Genomic DNA, 24,817 nt, shown 5'->3' with positions numbered 1-24,817 from the left:
TAATGTTTATGACCTTTATGTAGATGAAGCATTAAGAGCAGAATATTATTCAAGAAAAATTAAATAAAATCATTTTTGGGATATTCTCAAGGCATAAAAAAAAAATCCATATTATTTAATAAATGACAGATATCAATTGGAATAGCAATTAATGATGAGAGTTTAAAAAAAATAATTAGAAAGAAGAGAAAAGAAAATATGTAACTACCAGGACTTGTGTGTTTTTTGTGAATTTTTGTTTTCCCCAATGGCGTCTAAGACCAAAACAGACAACAGAAGAGAACAAGACTGATGACAAGCAAGGAGATTATAAAATGTGTTATTGGGTCCATGTGATGAGCTTCGTACAGGAGTGCAGGATCTCAAAGCCGTGAAGTTCTCGGAGTTTGTTCATATGTCTGGAATTGAAGAAAGCAGTTTATTAAAAGAAAGCACAGTGACATTGTGTTCAGTGAGGCGGCATTCAATTGAAACAGCACTTCAACACGTCCTCAACACAGTCACAGCAGAGCTCTGTAGCCTGAAGTTACAGTAAAAAAAAATGTTCCTAGGAACAAAGAGGCATGTTTGTTGCTGCCCTCTTCCATTATTCAGGATAGTACAACACAACAATTATACTCACAAAATCCGAGAGGTGCTGCACTATATGGTAGAAGGCCTACAGCAGTAGTGTCGACATCAAAAGATGTTCACACTTGAATTTGACCCTGCAGTACAAATAAAACCCTTTCCAAATAAAAACAATAAATGGAAATATTGAACTTAAGGTAACAGAAGCTATTGTAAACTTGTATTTAATGTACACGTGTAGCTTTTGTGTAATCCTTGCATGTAATACGTAGTAGTATTATGCATAAGATGTTTAGTGGAGCTGGCCCAAATACCAAAGGGCCAAAGGGTATATACAGCACTTTCAGAGAGTATTCAGACTCCTTCACTTATTTCACATTTTGTTAAGTTGCAACCTTCGTTAAAAACAGCTGACAATGCATATCAGAGCAAAAAACAAGCTCTGCAGGAACTGCCTGCTCCTGGTGTCTCCAAATAAATATTCAAATATTCATTCTCGCTAAACTAAGCTGAAATGATTAGTCAGTTATACGATTAGTCGCTGGACAGAAAATGAACTAACAAATACTTTCATAAGCGATTACTCATTTTATTAAAGGAGCAGTGTGTAGGATCTGGCAGTATCTAGCGGTGAGGTTGAGATTGCAACCAACTGAAGCCTCTCCCATGTACCGAGCGTGAAGTAGAGCTCGAGGGGCTGACGCAAAAAAAGCCTCTCTAGAGCCTGTTTTTGTAAGAGTAGCGTAGGTCATCAGTGTGTGTGTATGTGGGAAGTGAGTGGTGAAACAAGAGAGAGAGAGAGCGGCGGCGACAGAAGCGAGTAACGTTATCGACTCCAGCCCAAGCCATTGTAGCCTATGTAGCTTTAAACGGTTCATTCTATGACAACGAAAACACGTTTCTTATTTTCAGGTGATTATACATTAAAGAAAACATTGTTAATATTCTATTTCTGCCAATAGATCCCCCTAATTGTTTGTGTAGTTTAATGTCTCATCTTTGGGTTTTTGACTGTTGGTTTGACAAAAGGAGCACTTTGAAGATGACAGCTTGGGCTCTTGCAAAATTACTCTGGGTATTTTCACTATTTTGTGACATTTTATTGTCAAAAAGATGACATGAGAAAATAGTTGTGGCAGATTAATGGATAATGGAAAAAAAACATCAGTTGTAGCCCTAAAATATATCCATACGGCCAGAGCCAAACCTGACTTGAAACCTGAGACCAATCTCATCTGTCCATCATGATTAAGCAGTAAACCAACTGTAAGTATAAAGAGAAAAGTGATAATGTTATCACTGTGCATTAGCGTAGCTAGTCACACATTCGTTAGTCATCACATGCACAGAATGACGGCAGTAGGTAGGTGGATGTTTTAAGGAGAAAGCGAGACAAATATATATGTATAAACATTTGAATATTTCAGGTTTGCCTGTGCCAGAAGTACAAATACATTTGCCTAATGTGTGACCAACTTCTTTATCCAGAGCCATAACATCATATTATCTCATTTCAGTGAGCTATTTCCTCTCTTGTCTATCAACGCTCCTTCAGGCTAGTTTCTAGAGTGTAATCAGCAGCATGTGGTTTACAGAGTGAGGTGAGAGGGCACCTGGGCTCAAATCGACACAGCTTCCACAGAGCAATCGCTGCGTTTTGCCGCACGGCCATCCTCTTAGCGTCCCCTGCAGCATGGCGCAGCAGCAGCAGCACAATATCAGTGCCCAGCAGGGTGCTGGCAATTCCCTCTAACTCAAGGCAGTGGGCCAAGCACAGGGCTGCATTTCCTGACACCATCTCATCACAGCTGGAAGCAAGCAAATGACGTAGAACCGACAGTTCTGTGTGGAACGATAAATGAATAGCGAATAAAAACGAAATGGCATTCTTGAATTTGTTAACAAACACACATGTAATGACATGAACATCAATAGATATACTGCACACTCACACACATGCAGTATGCCTACGAATGTAGACACATAAACACACACTTCATTTGCATATTAGGTCAACCATAAAATATTATTCATAAAATAATGAAAGAGCTTGTAAAAGAAATGCTAACATGTCAATCATTTCTCACTTTTATCAGACTTCACCAGCTCCTCCCGTGCCACGTGACTGGCAGCAGTGCACACTGTCAGAGTCTTAATGGCATACTTAGTGGCAGTCTGCCCTGTTCCCTGGGTAGGCACACACAGAAATAACAATAACATTAAACAAGTTTAATGTATATTTCTAAACTCTAATTTGATGTCGACACTTAGAGGTCAGAAAAACTGACATGCAGTGGAATTAGTAGAAGAATACATACACAGTTACTTCACATATTGATCCCATTCAAAACATTAATATGAGTAAAGTACTTTCTACAAATAAAAGTAGCTGTTTATTCATCAGCATGTTTTCATCATGTCTTTAGATCATGATGACAGGGAATGTTTAGAGGGACAGTGTGTAGGATTTGGCGGTATCTAGTTGTGTGGTTGCAGATTGTAACCAACTGACTACCCCTCCACTCACTGCTCCCTTTCCAGATTGCAGCAACGTGAGCTGCCAAGTGCAAAACTCTGGTAACACCATTCGCCTCGCTCAGAGGCTATCCTTACTGTAATAACTACTTTAGGAGCAACGGAAGTCAGAAGCCAGCTGACAGTACCGCGGTTTTGCACTTTGCGGTTCACGTTAATGCAGTTTCGCAAGCGAGTCGGAGAACTACGGTGGTGTTTTAACGTTTCTGTTAAGAGTTATTGATCCAGGAAGTTTGAATCTGTCAATATCTTTCCAACTTTAGTACATCATCTAGGGGGGCTCCGTACATCAGCAATGCGTGGACTGTCAGGAATGATTGGAAGAAGTGCACTATGAAGTAACTCGAGATACCTAACTCGAGAGAACGAGTTACTAACTTGAGGGCACAAATTAATAAAAATTTTCTCCTAGGGGTCTAGGGGGGCTCCGTAGAAATAGAATATCATTCCACCAGTAAAGGACAAATAACTGTTGATGTATTCATACTGTAGATACTTGGCTGTGTGTACAGCTCCGCACCTTCAGCAGCCAGCGCATGGTCCGGACCGCATCCCCCTGAATAACATGCTGAATGGCCTCTGGGGACTGAGGGAGGACGGTGCTCAGCACGCCCGTGGCTCTCTGGAGGACAAAGAAGAATGTTGGCATTAGAAACGGAGATAACAGAAGATAGAGAAAAGTAGAAGAAAAAAGACGGATGGGAAATAAACAGGATATTAGAGAATCAAGAGAAAACTGCAGTGGGAGAAAGAAAGCTAGCAGGAAGAAACCCCAAACAGTTCCTACTGGAGACAAAGAGAATGGTAGAGTGTAGTTGGAAAAAGGTGCAGAACAGGAAAACTGCTTTTTGAAGACGTGATATCAGTAGGTGTTATGGAGGGTTTGCAGCAATAAAGTACAAAAAGTCCATTTTAAAGATGGTGAGAGAGTTGCCTGAAAACACGTCTGACTGAACATAAAATCATAGTGAACCTTTCAAGAACAGGGTAATAAAAAGAAAAGTCGAGAAGTACAAGCAAAGAAAATAAGAATTAGAGGTCACACGTGGGTGCTTGCTTTATCTTGCAGGAGGGATCTGTTGAATCACACGTTATTATTACATAAGGTAATTTGAGGGCACGAATTAGTCAATAAAGGCAACAAAAATAAGTATATCTAGTGTGCAAATTAGTAATTTGATAGATTTTTTGTCAAGAGCAGAAATTACTCATTTGAGAGATGCGTTTTTGATAAAAGATAATCTTCCCTTTTAACCGCGGCTGCTTTCAGTTTCAGTATCACTGCTCTCATCAGTTCCGTTGCTCTCCCCGTTCATAGCAACAGCAGGCAGCCACTTTCACAGAATACACTCAGATTAAACCGCTGTGCACTGCCTCCCCAGTACCAAATGGAAGATAAGACCAAGATATTTTTATCAGGAGTTGGTGGAGACCAAATCAGAGCTGCGAGGCTACCAAATACTCCAACTACAGCTCCAATGAGATGATAATGCTGCTTCATGTCTGTTATATGTGTTAAAATGAATTAGTTTGCTAACATGCTAGCCATAACAACCTTTTAAGGCAGTAATGCGGTATGTTGGGATGTGTCTGTCAGCTTGTTTTGGAGTTATAGAGAGGCGAAATCCCGCCCCTTCCGGTGGACCACCATTGGACCTTATTTTGGAAAAAATATGTACAGTAGTCAACGACGAGAGACAAATAATTTTTTGATCCCATTTGAATTGGGCCATGAATCACACATATGATGTTTGTCAATTTAAAAGATAATTTTGCAAGTCAAGAAAGTCTCAGTTTGTTGTAAAACTGTTGAAGCATCAGACTGGAAATACGTCATTAGAAAGACCACACACCCAAAAAATGCATAGTGACGTTTTTCTCGCTGAAGCAACGATGCCTGTGTGTTTTGTACTTGGTTGTACTCACACAAGCAACGGGTCTTGTTTGTTCTTCTGCTTCCCGACTGATTAAAAGACCAGTAGTCGCTGGATAAAACACATCATTTGTGTGTGGTCATAGCGAAGTCAGCTAGCTAGCTAGAGTTGGGGATGTATATTGAGCGGTTTCACACACAACTAAATGATACTACGACAAACCCACAACAAACTGTGACTTTCTTGACTTGCAAAATTATCTTTTAAATTGACATTGTGTGATTCATGGTGCAATTCAAATTTGATCAAAAAACTATATTTGTTTCTCGTCGCTGACATATATATTTTTTCTGAAATAAGGTCCCATGGGGTCTACCGGAAGGGGCGGGACTTCACCTCTATTCTGCCTCCTAGTGGCCAAAAATTGATGAATGCAGCTTTAAAAATCTTTTAATATTTACTTTTCTCTCATGGAGTGACAAAGTGACGACAATTGAAGTAAATGGAGTGGACAAACTGGGTAGTTTCTAACTCTCCTTGGATCACACATGCATGCTTCTTAACACCACCGAACCAGAAAGCTAAACCTAAATGTATATAAGCTCAAACAAAACAGCCCAGCATCAACAATTAACAAGATAAGAAAAGACAAGAACAGAGAAAAACATTGAGGATTTTTTTGTCAATGAAGAAAAAGTTTGAGCCGCGTAGTGAGCAAGCACTAAAACAGAATAAAGAGACAGATGGGTGGAAGGTGGGACTCTAAGGGCATTGCATAGGCAGTGTGAAACTGCTGTAACAGCCATTAGCACAGACAACAGCACCTGGAGCTGGAGTTTTAATCAACTGTAATGACACATATATAGGATCCGCTGAACATGGTGGATTGCTGTTACCACCTTTTGGGGCACATTGCCAGCGAGCTCACAGGCCCCAGAAAAGGTCTATTACTCAAGACGGATGTCTTTTATTTTCGTCTAGTTACCTGAAAGGATGCTTTCATGCTTTATTGGATGAATGGAAGTTTGGAAAACAAAGAAGAAAAAGTTTTCTTCAACAACTGAAAAAAATCTCTAAGTACTAATATTTTTCAAACCTTTCTTGGACCGACACAGTAATAAAGCCAAACAATGGGAGTTATGAGACAGTAAAGCAACTACATATATGAAGTGTTGGGGATTTTCAACCCTCCTGAGTACTGTAGTGTTATACTAAAGTAAAGTTCACTCACAGTTATGACTCCTCCATCACTATCCCTCAGCAGGCCCAGGCAGCAGTCGCACAGTGAAACAGCATGCTCCTACAAAAGGAAGACGGAAACGTGGCTAAACCAATTTTCACATTCGTTTCACCTCTGACTAGGTGGCATCACACAAATGGTGGTGGTTAACACAAATGCCCCCTCTTCTTTCCTTGTCCACTTTTTACAACACAGTAAAAGTGAATGGAGCGAATCTTCCGGCAAAGCTTCAAATTCTTTCAAGGTGCCCCTCGCATTGAATGACAATTCAGCTCAACCTTATCTAAGATACCGTATCATCATATCATCACTATTAAGATAACAGGAGATAAGACAGAAATTAATTTTTTCACTCATAACATACCCATGCATAACTGAAACACCACCCCAGGCAAAGTAAATATCACACATCACATTGTCTTACCTGAATGATTGGAGAGGTGATGGCTGAAAGGTTGATGATCAAACCAAGCAGAGGGTAAATTACCTCTTTGTACTCACATGCACTGCACTGCCTCTGCAATGACAGAATCTACACTGAATAAAATGCATACAGTGAGTTTAAAAAACAAACATTTTCATAATATTAAAGACAGACTATATCTATAATGTCTAATTGTGTCATTCACACTATAATGTGGTCTTTTATTCCTTATATCTAAGTGCTGCGGCATCTGCATTCATCTCAATGAACAAGTGAATTGTACATTTCTCTGCAAAGAGACCCGTGTGTAAATACTAACAATGGCGACCACAAAAGCCCTCCAGCACTGTGCATCATGAGCAAAACTGTGGCGGATGACGTTATCTCGAGCCAGACGGCCAATAGCCGATATCAGTGATGCAAGGTCATGCCGATTGGACTCGCTGATATTTCTCTGGAAAAAAAAGGAAGAAAACATTTGCCCAGACACACACACACATAAACACCGGTATAGATATTCAGTGCATACTGTATATCAATATGAAACTTAGTATCTACATATCTTACCAGTAAGGCTATAAATGGCACAATGACAGAGTCTGTCAACACGTCCCTTAACTGAATGCAAAATCTGTAAGAGAAAATGAAACTATTTCTACCGGACATGTAAGATAGACATACTATGTATATGTATAAATATGCAAAATGATTCCACTATTAAACAGAAGTAGCATATATACAACATCATAGTCTTTGTTGTGTAACAGTGGAGGAGTAAAGTCAAGTTTAATCCTCAATTTAAGTTCTTCACAGCTCAGTATGATACAAGTAGCCTATGCAAAACAACAACTCCATCAACAGAGCAAGTAAAAATTAACACATACGAATAAATAAGTGCCTAAAAAATCCCTGTAGATATACTTTCCAAAATACACTTGCTTTCTGAGTCATAAAGGCTAATTGGCAATTGCAATTTAAAATAGCATTGATCGTCATGTCTCTGAAGATTCTCACTCATCCAAATGGAAAGCAGTAAAAAGCAGATAAATTCGCTGTGATGTCTACACAGCACAGTCCAGCTGCTTTTTACTAAAAATAATCAATTATATAAGCTCTACGTCATGTATGCATAAAAGCATATGTGCAAGTACATTCAGTAAATGTTTAACCAGGAGAGATTTGAAAGATCTGGAATCAATATGGAGTTTGGAGCCGATGTGTATTAACTTTTACTCAAAAAATATCCTTGAAAGTTTAACATTGATTCAGCTGAGCTTCTACACTGAAGAGAAAACCTCTGTAGGATATAACACATTTTTGTTGAGTAACTCTTTGAGCTATAGACAGGGAGAATTGATCTCCCCATTTCACTGCTCGACACCTCGACTTATTTCCTGCTGTGTTGGAGAGCTCGGGTTGTCCTTTCATGTCTTGTTTTCATGAGGCACCAGGGAGGACAAACAGGTTGAGAACGGCCTTTTGCCTTCAAGTGACATTAACACTTATATAGCACATGTTGAATTATTAAAGAAGCCGCACTTTCCATTTCCCCTTCTGACATGATGTGACGATGGATTTTAAAGTGCTTTTTATATATATGGATATGATGTATGGGAGGATAATAGACTGCCTGGTGGGTCACATTCTGGAGTCTGCAGAGTATCTGAAAATGTGCATTTCCTCGTGCAGAGATAAAAATGTATTATTTTCAAGTGTGTGAGGAGAATAACTCTGGTGTTTGCATTTCAGTAATACTTGTTTTCTGCTGCGAAGCTCTCCAGAATGTTAACCGCTGTGTTCTCCTGCTGCTGCCTTGGCTTTGAGATGCACGCCATGAGACTCCTCACTAACCTTTGGATCCAGATTAAGAGTACAGCAAGATAAAGAGAGAGAGGGATAGAAAATAATATATATCAGCAAGATAATAACGCCACAGAGGAGCAACAATATTTGTTCATTTTTCCTAATTTTCTGAAAATCCAATCAGCTGCGGCTCAGATGTTATCACACACACATATGATAAGAAATCACTTAGGCCAATCTGTAATTTTTAAAACTGTGTCCTAGAGCAACAACATTTCTTGAAATCTCATTAAATGGATGTGGAGATTGGACCGACAATCACAAACATATGGCCCAGGGCTGACCTAAGGTCCCTCCACAGATTTCATTAAGAAGAACAAATGCAAAACTCATTTCAGTACTTACTAGAGATGGAAGGAGGTAAAGGAAAAAGCATTATAAATAGTGTTGTTCATAAGAACACACTGTAAGCCTATCATCTCTGTCTACATATATTTTTACTCCAGCTTTGCGATTGCTCTAATCAGTTGCATCTGATGTCAACATAAAGAAATGTCTTACATGTGCACATTCAGGTTGTCAATGGCCAAACGTCTGCCATGTGGCATCTGTGAGTACAAACGTAGTATTGCCAGGCATTCCTTCTGCACTCCATCATGCTCGGATGTTACCAAATGAACAATGGACTCTCTGGCGACGGGGCATAACATCAACATGTTCTGGTTTTCATCTGAAAGCAAAAGGAAAACTTGTTATGTACAAAGAATGAGCTCACTGGACACGCTACCCTGCTATGTTCCCAACCTAGTCTGTAAACACTATTACATGAGCATTAAGTTTCTACACTTATGTTGATAATGCTTTGGTGTTCATATGGTATTAACACACACACACGTGATTAGCTGTGTAAACACTGTTGGCTCAAACCGTTGATGAGCTGAAGCCCACACAGCTTGTGTGATTCAAAGGCAAATAAAGGTTTGACAAAAGAGAAGGCTTAAGTATCACACTGACAAGCTGTGCAGTAATGACACGATGAGGATTATATTAGTAGGACAAAGACAGAAAATTAAGTGTAACTCAATTAACTACATACCGTTTCCACAACAAATAACCCTCCAGAATTTCAGAACAGATACACACAACGTTTGGCTGTCTGGATCCTTCGTTTTCTGCAACAGGCAACTGTAGAAGAAAAGATAAAACTCAGTGATATGAGCTCCTCTTCTAATTGGCATAATACAAATCAAATTGAAATATTACTGTCAAATAATGAAAATGTTATTTACGTGCAAGTATAGCAATAACAATTTCTCATCACGCAACACAAAGGATGGGAACAAAGTCAATATGCCATTTCATTTCATATGGATATTAAGCAATCTTGGTGCAGCAGCAAGGCCCTGTTTTTATGTACCAAAGGCCACTCGATTATCGAAAATTAATGAATGGAGACAATATATTTCAGTACAGCTACAGTATATAAAGTGCAATACGCATGAAAAAAAATGTTTCATGAGCATACAGTATGTACTGGTACTGCTACTACAATGCACTTTGTCCTTCCATTTATCTACATTTGATGTAGGTACCACGTGTTGCATACCCACTTGGCCATCACTCACATGCTACCTGAGAAGTCATCTGTTATCCCACTAAGGGGTTTGCAACTGACATATCACTGTTGTCTCTGCTCTGAAGAAGCTTTTATGTGCTGCTACTTGCTGGCTGAAGGTTATAGCCTGATTTATTTCCTAATATCTGTTAGAGGACCTATTATACTTATTTTCAGGTGCATACTTGTATTTTGGGTTTCTACTAGAACATGTTTACATGCTTTAATGTTCAAAAATGCTTTATTTTACTCATCCCGGTTGTGCAACAGTACCTCTTTTCACCCTGTCTGAAACGCTCTGTTTGAGCTACTGATCGGTCAGCTGGCCCACTCTGTTGTGGGTCAACCGAACCGAACTCTTCAGGCTCTGCTCCAACTCCACTCTAATTAGTTTTGTTTGAGGGCCAAACTAGCCTCTGGGCAGTTATTATGCAAATGTGTTACTTGATGACATCACCACATTACGGAAGAAAAGGCAGGACTTCAAACGAGGCGTTCAAGCAGTTCAGGAGCAGTGTTTCTGTGGGGGATAGTAACTCCCTTTGATGTGGACTTTGGGCTTTGTAACTTTGCAGACCTTTAAAAGGCACAAAAAACTACAGTATATAACACACTAAAGGAAAGGGAAAAAGCACAAAATCATAATATGTCCTCTTTAATAATTTAATTATAAATTAGACATCTCAAGAACACTTTTCTTTTAATAAAAAAGTTTCTTTTTTGCCCTGATCACAATCACACCTGGAAACTGTCCAGTACAGCCAAAGTTTGCAGCTCCACTGGAGCAGTTGGGGTTAAGGGCGTTGTTCAACAATGGCAGCTCAGTGGTGGTAATGATGAATAATCGTAATTTCCCCTCCCAGATTTAACCTGCCGTTATTGAACTGCCAACCTTCTCTCTTCTCTAAGCCTTTTTAGGCCATCACTGCCCACAATACCAGGGAGCACCTTGAATTTTCTACAGTATAGCAGGCAACAATGAACTGGCCTCCTTTGTGTCTCACATACGTTTCAATTGGTTGCATCTGGCTCACAGCAGTATCCTTATTGGCTATTTTCATCAAGTTCAGACTGCAATTTTGTTGCACTCTCTACTCCCCGGACAGTGTGTTCATACTTGAATAATGACAGTGCTAACAATGGACAGCATGGAAAGTGTTAGTTAGACGAGACAAGTTAATAATAATCTTACTGAACTGACATGAGTGAGTCATAATTTGTATCTTGTACAAAACACCCCCTCTTCCAGGGACAAAACGCAGGGCCTTTGCTCAATTCAGCGCTCATCTCAATCTTCAGCGTGATCATCTTTTCCTCATTGGGCTATCGCACAAACAACCACAGACAGAGAGAGAGAGAGAGAGAACGAGGGTGGGGGGGGGCGGAGAATGATCCCTCTAGTTTAGGCCATCATTGTCTCTGTACGCTCTGTGTCCGCGTCCATCTGTCAAAGCTCCACTGAGGGCTGACAGCTACCTCTCCCCCTGGTCTTCTTACCTCCTCACTGTGTCATTGCTGCTGATGATACTGAAGCCATTGTTCAGTCTGAAAAGGGTCTGGCCTGTACCTGTTAGAAGAGAAGAGTAGATAGTGTAAGAAGACAGAAAACTACATATCATCACCAGGTAGCCTCAGGGTTTTAGAGAAACACAACACCTCTCTCATTTAGTTTAGCTTCCCTTGTTCCCTGGTTTACAGTCAAGGGCATGAGAGAAAGGAATAAATAAAATATGTTGTGGAAGGTACAGTGGTCTATTTCCACTTATAATGAGTTGGCGTATACAGAAAGTAGAACAGGGCAGTGAGGGGGCACTTTTAGGGGAGAAAGCCTGTAATGTCAGCCCTGCTGAGATCCTTTCAGTTGTGAGTTATGTAAGTTCTGCCCTTTCCCGTTGAATGGCACTGTGAGACAGGCATTATATCATTTGACAGTACACTTTTATTCATCTAAATGAAGAAAAAAGAGCGATTGGATAAGGAATGTTTGCCATTCTGTAGTGGACAGCCAGTGCTAAAGAATATTACAAATAGTGATACAAGTCAAAACAAAAATAGAGAGTTAGCGGTACAATGATGTATACGGCTTTACGGTTTACTGAGTGACACGCTTCACTCGATCAGTTCCATCAGTCTTGGCTGTGTGGTCAAAGTACCTGAAGTTATACAAGGCCTGTATGAGAGCAGCTGAGGGGTGGAACATGTCAGAACTATTTCTTTACAGCTTCTTTCTTACCTGAAATATAACAAAATAAATACTCCTGAGAGGACCGTTGACCTTGATGTGCTACAAGGTTGTTTTACAAAAGCTGCAATTTCTGCCTTTTGGCAATGGCTAAAAAGAGTTATATTAGCTGTGTGGAGTTTCAAAGTCATTTCTTGGGTCAAAAACATTTACAAAAATATCAGCATCTGACAGAGGAGGGGTGAACAACTTGGTGAAGAGCAGTTGCTGCACGTTTACAATGGCCCCTTTTCATACAGTAGAGGACTTGGTAAACAAATATTGTGCAATATATTGTGCCCAACAAGTTTTCCATAATCACAGGATCACAATTCTGTGAGGGCATGTTCCTGCCTAGGGTGTTTGGTTTCATTCATCTAAAACCTTGAGCAACAAACACTGTGCTAGTGTGGACCAATGCTCTCTTTCGACTCAGTTTTCCTGAGCTGTTTTTTCTTGATCAAGGACGTTGCTAGAAATTCTGGGTCCCCTGACAACAACTCACTCTTGGTGCAAGCATCGATAATCCCTGGCATGTTCTAGGGCCGCTGTCCATCTAGAGGACCTCAGGCTAGGCTGACATAAATCTATAAAGCCAACGGACAGGTACCACCATTCTCTGCTCTAAATCTGACAGGGTTGAGTGCAGGTAGAGGTTAAGAAATGGACACCCGTTATCACAGGTGTTTTATTAAATTGCACCAAAGACAGCCTCAGAAGGCTTAATGGTGTTTGCTGTCATCCCATAACAACCCACTATATACCTGCTCTCAACCCTAAATGTATCTAACATTGCCTACATGACCCTGTACACTAAAAGCTACTTAATGTTAGTCATTTCACATTTAAAGTTCATTGTTCATTACAACATCACTTAACTGGGGGAACAGCTGACGCTGCTGGCTCGGATCAGCCTACTCAGCAGTTCAGCAACTAAATTACATCATCATTTATGCACCGAGGGAATGTCTAATTGTGCTAATTGAGATGATCTGAAACAGATCACAAATCAAATCATGCCAGCGCTGGAGGTTTCACTCCCCTCCAGGCATTGCAAAATAGTAGACAACTGTTTTTATTGATCTCATAATGGAACAAAAATACAAATAAAATTGTTCTGCACAGCTATTTTTATGCAGCAGTTTAAGTGTCATTTCGTAGTGTTACGTAGTGTTATGTATATACCTATCACCACACCAGGCAGCCCTGAGGTTTTGCTCTTTCAATGTGGCTTTATACTCTATATTGGAAATGTGCTCACTGTGACAAGCAAATGGAGCATGAAAAGAAATCAGTGATGGACAGCGTTAGGTCTCCCCTCTCCTCCAATGTCATAGAACTAGACATGAAACAATCAGCCCTGCTTCACCTGATGCCTTGCCCTCAAATGCTCGCTGTGAGTACTTAGAGGAATATTTCATCCTTAAAATACCATTTGTAGATCAATTACTCACCCCGTGTTACCTTGAATTTGTGAAGAAAACTTTTTCTCACATGCCTCCACTTTCACACAGCTTGTGCCATATTATCCAGGTCTCATTTATCCAGTTGTATGCTCACTAGTTCCCAAACACATGCATTTTCGCTAAAACCTTATATTTAAAAAATGTTTGCATGAGCAGTCTTGCGCTACTCCTCCAGACTCGCACGGACGCGTAGCACGCTGGCCTGCTTTAACATAAATGTGTGTGCTTGGGAAGTAGTGAGCGTACATAGATTTCCTCTGTTTTTAGATTCCTCGTTCCAAGTTTTCTTAAAAAATTCAAGGTAACACGAGATGAGAAACTGGTTATCACAAGTACTCTTTCCCTCCCTCAAGTCTTTGTAACCTTCATAGCCTGAAGATCTTTTTTTCTGATCATTTTAAACATTGAACTGAGAAATATCGTAGGTAGACCAGTGAAGCAGGTTATTGAAGTCAGAATAGGCACAAACAGATAAGGAGGAAATTAATTGTGCAAAACTTCACCCAAAAGAACACTCACAGTCAGTAACAGCTTGTGACAGAATCTCCAATCCTCCACAGTAGTACAAGGGAATCTGGCCGGGCCTTGACAGCTTCTCCAGCAGCTGGAGCACTCTTGTGGCAATCCCCTCTCCCTTGTCAAACTCTTGCATCGCATTCATTTCCTGTCTCTCTCTCTCCTCTTCCAAATCTACCTGGGTCAGGTGTTCTGAATGGAGAAACCAAAGGAGATAAGAGAAGGAAGAAGAGAAAACAGAAAGTTATTCCATTGCAGTAACTGAAGTTTCACTGTCATAGTATTGCAACAGCCATCCTGACATGACCACCCCACTCGCCTATTGCCATAAACATGCACCACCTGAGTACCTTAGGCAAGTCGGTCTGTTACCTCAGCAGTAGAAATGTAATGCTGCACCACATATGACAATAGCAAAGAGACTGCACATGTGCTTGATAGCCACAAAGTAAAGGAATGTTACTATAGGTGCTGAGCAAACATTTAGCGCAATACCTACAGAGCAACATTACAGAGTTTACAGCCGGATGAATCAGTTTCAAAGGTATTTGTTAACAAAACACTATAGTACGAAACGCAATTGCTGGGAGGAAAACAATATATGTCTTTTATTGGCTGGGCAACAGCAGAGTAACATTAAGCTTTAGGTTGTCATGAAAGCCTTGCAATTAAATGGGCTGCAGTCAGTGAGACCACATCACTGACAACCAACTCAACCACACTGTCTCCTATATACGTCTGACGGGCTCCGGTCTGACTTTAATTAGGGGCATATGGCAACACCATTCTCAACAACGTATAAATGATTTCATGGAATAATAATGAAACTGACTCATGTCAAAAAAACATAGATGGTTGGACATGATACATAGCCAATGACGGCAGTTATCAGAAAAGGACTTGAATACATTAAAGTTTTTCCTAACCTAACCCACTGGAAAAAATATATAGATTTTCTTTACCTTTCACCATCTTCTCCATCGCAGGTTCAATTTCTACAATCTTTTCAAAGCAGTTTCTGGACTGAAAAAGAGAAGAATTTAGTTCATCGCTGGTTATACGATGTGCTTCACTTACCCATAGAAATCAAGATAAATCTGGGCACTCCAAAAGAATACATTATCTCAACACAAGAGTGCGGTATACAGAAAACTATGATGAACTTTACAATACTTGTATTAAACAAAGATTTTTACCAGATATCAATATTAAATATAAGTCTGTGAATAGATTGAAATACCTATTAAAAAAATATTTAAAAGAAGATTGCTATGAGACCAGGACTGCTTGTATGCTTGTTCTCTATTCCAGGCATACAACTTTCATTATGCTAAGTTAGATGAGATGCTATCTGTATACAAAACAAGAGTGATAAGATGTAATTACAGTGAATCATCCTCACCTCATTATATTTCTTTAAGGCCCGATATGCTTTCCCCATGTGTAGGTAAGCCTTTATGCACCTCTCATTACACTGACAGAGAGAAAATGATCATGGGAGTGTATTCGTTAATGCACTTCATCATCGACACATCAACATAATGGTGATATAATGTTTCTGCATTGAGAACAGTAGCACAGTATGAGACACCCTACACTGTTACAGTGATATGAGTATAGAAAATCAATCTTTATAGAGCATACTTGTCATCTTAACTGGAAAACTAGTGTAAGAATTTTTCATTGTAAACTTGCATTTGGGTTGAGTGACCTAAGATAACTCCAAACAAACTATTAAAACTTGGAGGCACCCATAAACACTATTCATTTTTGTCCACTTTTTCCAAACACAATGTTCTCTCCAAAGAACATTTCTGCTCTGCGGATGACCTGTATCCTGCCTCTAATACTGTTTCTGTTTGAGTGCAGTACAGGACAGAGCCTATAGCCCACTGTTAACCCATCCAACCCATTTTCCTGCCAAACATACTGTATCTCCTCTGAGCTCCAAGCTTCACTAAGAACGATGCCTCAGATGACGAATGAGGCAGCGACTGACTGACCCCAGTTCACAGCTATAGGCCTTACCTTCAGGGCCCATTCACAATCACTGATGGCCTCGTTGTACTTCCCCAGCTTGATGTAGGCCTAAGTAGATTCAAACATTGGACAGGTGGCATCAAAAACAGACAAAAAATAAACCAGGCCTTACAGAGTAAAGAATGTTTTTAGTAGTGTAGCATGGTTTGTTTCAATTTCTTCTTCTTTTGTCACATTTGCCTTAAATCTCGGATCAACTCATGGGATTAAATTACAAAACACAATTTGTGTTGTTGTTGTAAAACACTTGAAAGATGAAAAACATAGTTGAAGATATTCACTTGTGCTCGGTTGGTGTACAAGGGCTGCATGTCCCGTAGTTCAGCCAAGCCATCACTGTAATACTTCACAGCAGTTTCATAGTCTTCTTGAGCATAAGCTTCATTCCCCTTGTCTTTGAGTGCTGAAGTGACACAAACGGTATAACATTTGAAAGGACTTACAGTACCACTAGCCCAACAGAGCAGTTAAGTATAGCAAACTTTTCGCATCCAACAGCATCTTTAAGGAAAAGAGAGATTCACAAACCAGTTGCCTTTCTTGCTTTTGCAATCCTCCTCACTCTCCTGTCTTCAGCATCTCTCTCTGTAATCTTCATGAAATTCTCTGGTAAAAAAAGAAATAAAGGAAAACTCTTAATCATGAGTGCTAGAACAGAGAAGGAGGGAACTCTACAGATATTTGTCATAGGCAATACTTCAGTCATTGGTGACTATAGAAATCCCACAGGGTACAGACTGTGTGTGATTGTTAATGCTAAAAATGTTCTCCCAAAGACAGATATTACTCTCCAAGTCTAGTGTAATAAATATCAGTTGGAGGCAATCTAAAATCTGTTTTGCTGTCTCCCCAGCCTAAAAGACAGAATTACTTTTTCTTCCTCATTTTGTGAGTTGAATATATGATGTGTTAACTTCAATATTAATGGTTTCACACACAGAGGTGTGAAAGGTTTATTCATTTGCAGCTTCAGGAAGAATTTAAAGAGGTGTTGATATGATGAAAAGACGTTATGTATGGAATACCACATTTAAGGAGCTGGGATGAAAAGGATGAGTATACAAGAGACATATTATGAAAAAAAAGTAATATCAGCTTTTAAGATCACCATAGTGACTTCTCAGCATATAAATGTGCTGCACGCTAACCTGGAACTGGCTCCTATTTGCGTGGCTTCTCCCACATTGTCCAATGTATGTAAGTATTTCTATAGAGTAGGGCCTTGGTGGCCTAAACAGTAAAAACTACAAGTCTCTTATCTACTAAGCATTGTAAGAGGCCTCTTAACAAACCAACAAAAACATATCATTCATTTCCTCTAATCCGTAGCAGTGCCCACCTCGCCATGACATACTGACAGTTTGATAAGGATGTGAAGCGTTCACTTCACAGACCTTTATCAAACCTCTGCCAACTAAATTGACAAAAATATTACAAAACGCGGGGGCGTCTGAACTGGTCTGAGAAGGCAAGTGGCAGATAGCGCTTAACATGATCCACCTTGAAACTAAAATTCCAGAGATCCACTGTAATACCAAGGACACACTTTGTACCGCATCTCTCTTCCTACTATTGTGAGTCACCAACCTGCCAAACAGACGCGATTGATTGAAAAATCTCGCTGCGCCTCAGGAAAATGTCACGTCTGCTCTCATTTTCAATGCATTACAAGAACCTACTTAACTGTATAATGAACAACAACCAGAACAATCTTTGAAGAAGAAAAAAAACATACATAGAGAGTATATTTATTGCTGTATTTTTGTTTGGCTCGGACAAACTTTTCTTGCCATGCACAATGGGGACATTTAAGTCTGCTTAAACAGGGTTTCAATTCAGTGCAAGTGACAACCAAATAACCCGCTCACCTGGACTTTCATTCTGCAGACCCTGTAAAACAGGAAAAAGAGAAATTAAATACAATGTTAACAAAAACCTACCTACCAGTACCTCGTTACTACTTACTGTACTGTACATCCTTCTTACATAACAAGAAAGGCTCAAGGTAGACAACACAACAAAAAGCCGTGTATATGCGCTCTGTGTGTGTGTGTTGTGTTGGAGGGACAGAGACAGCAACAGAGAGCAAGACAGACAGACAGACAGAGGCACAGACAGAGTGAGAAAGAGTGAGACAGACGGAGAGCGAGAGTGCAACTGTACTTGGGTGACTTTGTGTGCATGTCTTTACCAAGGGAGGTTGAGGTGGTGGCTTTGTATTGATTGTCGTCTTGTTGACTTTTGTGCTGCAGGGTTCATCCAAGGCAGAAATGTAGTAATCAGCCATCTCCATTGCTTTTTGCTGGACTTCGACGTCTGAGGACTTTAGATCCTTCACTAGCTCACCTGAAAAGAATGAATGACATGTTTCACTTTTTACAGGCTTAACTCACATTATAATAATCACATACAGTATGTTGTAAAATACACATTTTAGATACTTTGTTTATCAATATTGTTTATTAATCATATCATTCTCGTAATATTACAACTTTTTTTCTCTTAATCTTCTGACTTTATTCTCATAATATTACAACTTTTTTTCTAATTAACTTCTGACTTTATTCTCATAATATTGCAACGTTTTTCTCATTAACTTCTGACTTTATTCTCATAATATTACGACTTTTTTCCCATTAACTTCTGATTTTATTCTCATAATATTACGACTTTTTTTCTCATTAACTTCTGACTTTATTCTCATAATATAACGATTTTTTTCTCTTAAACTTCTGACTTTATTCTCATAATATTACAACTTTTTTTCTCATTAACTTCTGACTTTATTCTCATAATATTGCAACTTTTTTTCTCATTAACTTCTGACTTTATTCTCATAATATTACGACTTTTTTCCCATTAACTTCTGATTTTATTCTCATAATATTACGACTTTTTTTCTCATTAACTTCTGACTTTATTCTCATAATATAACGACTTTTTTCTCTTAAACTTCTGACTTTATTCTCATAATATTACAACTTTTTTTCTCATTAACTTCTGACTTTATTCTCATAATATTACAACTTTTTTCTATTTAACTTCTGATTTTATTCTCATAATATTACAACTTTTTTCTATTTAACTTCTGACTTTATTCTCATATTACAACTTTTTTCTATTTAACTTCTGATTTTATTCTCATATTACAACTTTTTTTCTTAAACTTCTGACTTTATTCTCATAATATTACGACTTTTTTTTCTTAAACTTCTGACTTTATTCTCATAATATTACAACTTTTTTCTATTTAACTTCTGACTTTATTCTCATAATATTACGACTTTTTTTTCTTAAACTTCTGACTTTATTCTCATAATATTACAACTTGTTTTCTCATTAACTTCTGACTTTATTCTCATAATATTACGACTTTTTTTTCTTAAACTTCTGACTTTATTCTCATAATATTACAACTTTTTTCTATTTAACTTCTGACTTTATTCTCATAATATTACGACTTTTTTTCTTGTAAACCTATGACTTTATTCTCTAAATCTCATATTAATTTGTTTTCCTCAATGTGGCCCTAATTCTTCTATATAGACCTAAAACAATGATAAATAAAAATGAAAATGTAAACAAACAGTTATTCATTTCCATACTAGCTAGCATTAGCTAACGTTCATACGGTTCGCCGCTATATTACTCACTTATTTTGTCAACATTCTTCAAAAATCTCTCGAAGTCTTCAGCTTTGTCCATCATACGTTTGTTTGCCCCTTTTTAAGCCTGGTTTTATTATTTAATAAGATAAGTAACTCTGTTTTTATCTTAGCTAACAATGAATTTACTTCACCCAGTCAGTAGTCACAGCGTCGAGTTACCATGGTGATATGATGCCTTCAATGCCGCTCGTAAACTCAAAATGCACATTGTCGTCAGTGTCGTTATGCGACAGCACATCGTAAAAGATAATGAAAAATAGTTGTTTTTTTCACTACCCCGGATTGTATATAATCAGAACGAAGACTAACACACGGAACTAAACTAACTGTCATTGTTATTCAACAAAAAATAATCATTTACCAATTGTTTATCACTTTTGAGATACACACACAATTTGTTATGTGCTCTCCATGACAGCACTTGAAGGCAGCACTTCACCCTGATTATGGGTGGTCATATTTTTCCTTCAATCCAAAAACAACAGAAGTGTCAAAATATATTTTTTTATGAATCAATATAAATATTTTTTTTGGCTGCCATTATTCTTTGATATGTTGTTAATTAGACTGTAAAGTGCTTCAGGGGCAACCTTTCCCTGCATATATATTCTGTGCTGTGAGTCCAGTACAGATTGGTTAAAGATAGTATTTCTCCTTAACACTTCAATGAACCTGCTTTTTAAAGTGACAATCTTGATATGAGGACATCCTACACCTTGAACCTTCCTTTTTCTAAGCAATAGATCAACACTGCCTCCTTGTGGTTAAAGACACATGAAGAGACACAGTTATGCAAATACTTTTTTTCCTAAAATCTAAAATCAGCTGATTCTCATTAGGATATAGTAAATGAACATTTAATGTTGCCATAACTTTAAGAAGGATGAAGAGATGACCTGTCTACATAGAAATATAAAGCTACACAGTGGGTGAATTAAGAATTGAATATTAGTACACAATTTGAAAATGCCAAAGTCACTTACAATAACTACAGGTTCTTGTACGTTGCTGCTTAGCAACCCAAGTGAAATGTTAGGCATCTTTTTTTCTCTGCGGTGACCCGCAAGTCACCTTGCACTCTGAGCAGCAGAGCAGAGCAAGTCTTTGAAGGCAAAGCCGGCACATGCAAGAAAACAAACCAAAAACCATACGCAGGAAGGAAGCGACTGAGAAGATAGTGGCAAGTAGCCTACCAGTTGTTTATAGAAGCACCTCATCTAATACAGCTGCAATAAGACTAAGAAAGAAGGCATTGGTATGTAAAAGTGGCAATGAAGTTTCAATTCCATCCTTCACCAATGGAAATTGTCAGAAATTGCTGATTGTCAACAAAACAATAAATCCCATGTGTTGTTTTGTTGTTGAGATATGGCCTGAGACAGACTTGTACATTCAGGTGCAGTGCAGCTGTAGCAGATGTGATTTTTTCTCTCTAGTTGTGAAGGTGTTTGGTCCAAATGCCAAAGTACATGCTATAGTAATCTCAGGAAGTATTAACAGATAACATCAAGTAAGTCAATAAAAACAGTAATTCAGTTTCTTCTTTTAAATCATAAACCACATGATTCAATAACTAAAAGAGTTGTCTTTCTTATTAATGCAGTCATAGGCTCAATTGAAGTTGTGTTCAGCTGTTAGATGAGGAAAGACATTATACCCAGGAACTTCTGGTATGAAAAATGCGAGCTGTCACAAACACACAGCAGGGAAATAGCAGCGGCCAACATCATTTGGCACAACTGGACTTTATGAAGTGTCCTACAAAGCAATGGGAGCAATGACCTCATCCCTCATGGACCACCGAGCTCACAGCTAGATCCCAGTCAATAACAACCACAGACAGTGAGGCTCTTTATCCTCATTCACACAAAGCAAATGAGGGTAAAAACATTCCAGGGACACAAAACACTGACTGAGCACTCTCTCTCTCTCTTGCCATTCACTTGGATCTTGTTGTTGCAATATCAAGCTGTCTATGAGACCCGATCCCGACAGACTTTACTGTTTTTCAGAGGCTGTAGCAGGCTCAGTTAGGCTAAATTGGCGAGGGAAAACTGGCATGTCCATTTTCAAAGGGGTCCCTTGACCTTTGACCTCAAGATATCTGAAGGAAAATTAGTTCAATGGGTAGCCGCAAGTCATGCCCACTTTATGATAATCCCACGCAGTTTTTTTGCATGCAGTACAAATTGGGTATCACTGTAAAGCTGAGACTCTTGTGGATTTGAGTATTCATGTGTGATGATGTTAGTCCTCATAGTAGCAATTTCGTTGTAGTGAGACCAATTTTTTAAATTTGCCCTGACTGTATAAAATGACCTGTGGTGACTTCTAGGATAATCACAGCCTCATGAAACTTTACAGCCACAAACTAGAGACCTAGAGCATTCAGAGGATGGATGGCTTTCCTAGGTAGATTGACAATAAGGGGGTTTCTGAGCACGCCACGCAATCGCCAAAACATTGAATTCTTGCAGAAGAAGTTTTTGATACCAAATCACAGCATGACTTTTTCTATGGTGTCCCTCAATGTCTTGGTGTCTAAATGTAGTTTTTTGGAGGGATTTTAGACCATTTTTTAAAAATCAATTCTCAAGTGGTAAAAACAAATTGTTAAATTTAGCACCAAATCCAAATGGTATCAACCCAAAAATTGCTGCAACAACTTATGAGACATAATAGAGCATGGGGATGACCATCATATACTTTCATCATAATGTTATAAGCCCCTATACACTCTCATAATTAATTTTAACTAATTGATTAACTGTTTCTGATTTTTGACTAGAACAACTTGGCACACATTGCTGAGCAGCAAATTAATGTCCAGGTTCCCAGCTTTCAGATGACGTACACCACTTCTATGTGACATCTACTGTTGACCTGCTATCTCCCCCTAAACAACCCCTGTACCCCCCTAAAAAAGTAACAATGATGAGGAGTATGAAGACCACTCAAAATCAACTTGTAATAAAGCTTGTGTAGAATTCATTGTCCAGCTGCTGTTTATGCATTGTGTGTCAGATTAATTAGCAGAGCTTGGAAACTTCATTGTGTGTGTCAGCTTTTGAGAAAAGATAACAGCTGCAAAGCCGCAGTATGTTTAGATTGAAGCAGGACAGAATGTGTGGAGTTATTTCTGTGACGGCTTACAGACAAAGGCATATGGCCAGACTCCAACTGCTGGATGCCACAGTGTCGTATTTCAGGGGACAACAGATACAGGCAGCACAGCGCTGTCACTGATTAAACACTTTCCTCTTTATCTCCCTTTGCACAATATATCGGCCCATGGCTCCAGTCTTTCTTCTGAGGTTATCTCGAAAGATGAACCCCACTTCAAAACTGCACCGCAAGCTAAAATGAGTTTCTAGTTTGGCTATGCTAACTGTTTTAAAACTTTTTATACCAGTACAGTGACAGTATAAATGCTGGACACAGTGTCCTTTCAACAATCTTTATTATGTGGTTTTATACAGTACTCAGAAAGTCCATCCAACAGGAATTGTTGAAGAAGTTGATCCTTGTGTTTCCTCTTGTTCATTCATAAATATTTAATCAGTCATCTTCTCCTTCCTCTTATCCTTTTGTTCCTATTTGTAGGCGATCAATGATGCCAAATTTAGGAAGACATTTATAGCACTTTCCCTAACAAAGTTACAAAGTGCTCTACAAGGAAAATACAACAAGAAAGTAAAAAACACATGCAGGTAAAAACAAGAAATGAAGGGTGAAAACTATAGACGAAACCATAAAATGAATGTATTACTGCATAAAGACATGGATACTTCAAAAATTTGATTTACTGGCACTGCAACTGAGTGACGTGATGAATTGAGGTCATTCCACTACCACAGTACCTGGTGGTGCGCAGTCAGTCAGCTGTATGCTGCTGTAGTGTACTCCCATGTACCTATCGTTATGCACTCGAACATTAATTTTGCAAGACAGCTGATTTATCAAAATATTCTTGATTGCTGTTGAGAATCATGTGAATCTATTTTGTTGGAAGTGATGAAATCCGCTCTTCAATTGAGAACAGAATGCACTTAATCAGCACTGATTATGGTAAATTGTGCTGTTGTGTAATTAGCAATGAAGATGATTCGATTTTAGTAAATTCCCCCAAAATAAAAAAAAAAAGAAGATAACAAAAAACCCTGATGCTTATCAAGAGATTGGGATCAAAAGTGAGATCTCAAAGCGGCAAAACTGAAAAATTACAATTTATTTGTCAGACAGCAGTTGCACAGGAATGAAGGATTTTAATGGAAATGACTTTATTGGACTTACCGTGAAACATCTAATGATAATCACTGCAGTTGTTATTTCTCTTTAGATCTGACAGACGTTTCCGTACCAGGAACAATGTGGCATCATTATTGATGATAACAAACCCTAATGAATGAATGATTATAATTTAAACTGCACTGCCACAACTAACCATAATGCATGTTGATGATGAGAAAAGAATTGCAGAGCATGAAAAAGATCTGCAGAAGATGTGTAAAGTTGTGGCCGAATGGTGCTGGAAGTGGAGACTATAGATGCCAGAAGTGCAGTTACTTTCAGTGTAATGTTTATGATGCTCGGCACAAATTGTTCCTCACTTATAAGATGGTCTGTTGATGTTTGGTACAAATTACAAACATATTGTCTGATGAAAAACAACTACAGTGTACTTTTTTAAAGCAGAATTTAACTGAAAGTCAAAGATCTTTGTGCGTACAGTTACGTTCAGGTACAGTACCATAAGATAGATGTCCATTTCATGTTTTATAATACATTACAGGATGATTTAAGGGCTACACTTTTTTTAAAGAGATCCTATTATGCTCATTTTCA

At 38.7% G+C, this 24,817-nt stretch overlaps 1 protein-coding gene across 2 annotated transcripts; it reads right to left on the bottom strand.

Annotated features, from left to right (window-relative positions):
- Positions 1-20,122, bottom strand: ttc12 (tetratricopeptide repeat domain 12). Of its 2 annotated transcripts, none has more exons than XM_037776549.1 (21): positions 19,958-20,122; positions 18,496-18,650; positions 18,173-18,194; positions 16,833-16,910; positions 16,586-16,707; positions 16,293-16,352; positions 15,667-15,738; positions 15,227-15,287; positions 14,268-14,456; positions 11,559-11,628; positions 9,543-9,631; positions 9,008-9,176; positions 8,399-8,494; positions 7,211-7,274; positions 6,963-7,097; positions 6,644-6,736; positions 6,211-6,279; positions 3,593-3,727; positions 2,658-2,757; positions 2,184-2,412; positions 1-398 (listed from the first exon to the last, which is right to left on the bottom strand). In XM_037776549.1, the coding sequence occupies exons 1-21, from the start codon at positions 20,010-20,012 to the stop codon at positions 320-322; spliced, it is 2,142 nt and encodes a 713-aa protein (XP_037632477.1). In that variant the 5' UTR covers positions 20,013-20,122; the 3' UTR covers positions 1-319. The 2 variants fall into 2 exon arrangements, with proteins under 2 accessions (XP_037632477.1, XP_037632478.1); XM_037776550.1 differs by having other exon boundaries at positions 3,626-3,727.
- Positions 20,123-24,817: the final 4,695 nt, after the last annotated feature.

The sequence above is a fragment of the Sebastes umbrosus genome, chromosome 7 (assembly GCF_015220745.1).
Source record: "Sebastes umbrosus isolate fSebUmb1 chromosome 7, fSebUmb1.pri, whole genome shotgun sequence".
NCBI classification, from domain to species: Eukaryota; Metazoa; Chordata; class Actinopteri; order Perciformes; family Sebastidae; genus Sebastes; species Sebastes umbrosus.
Note: the sequence above shows the minus strand (reverse complement) of the source record. Positions and strands in the feature narration are given on the sequence as shown.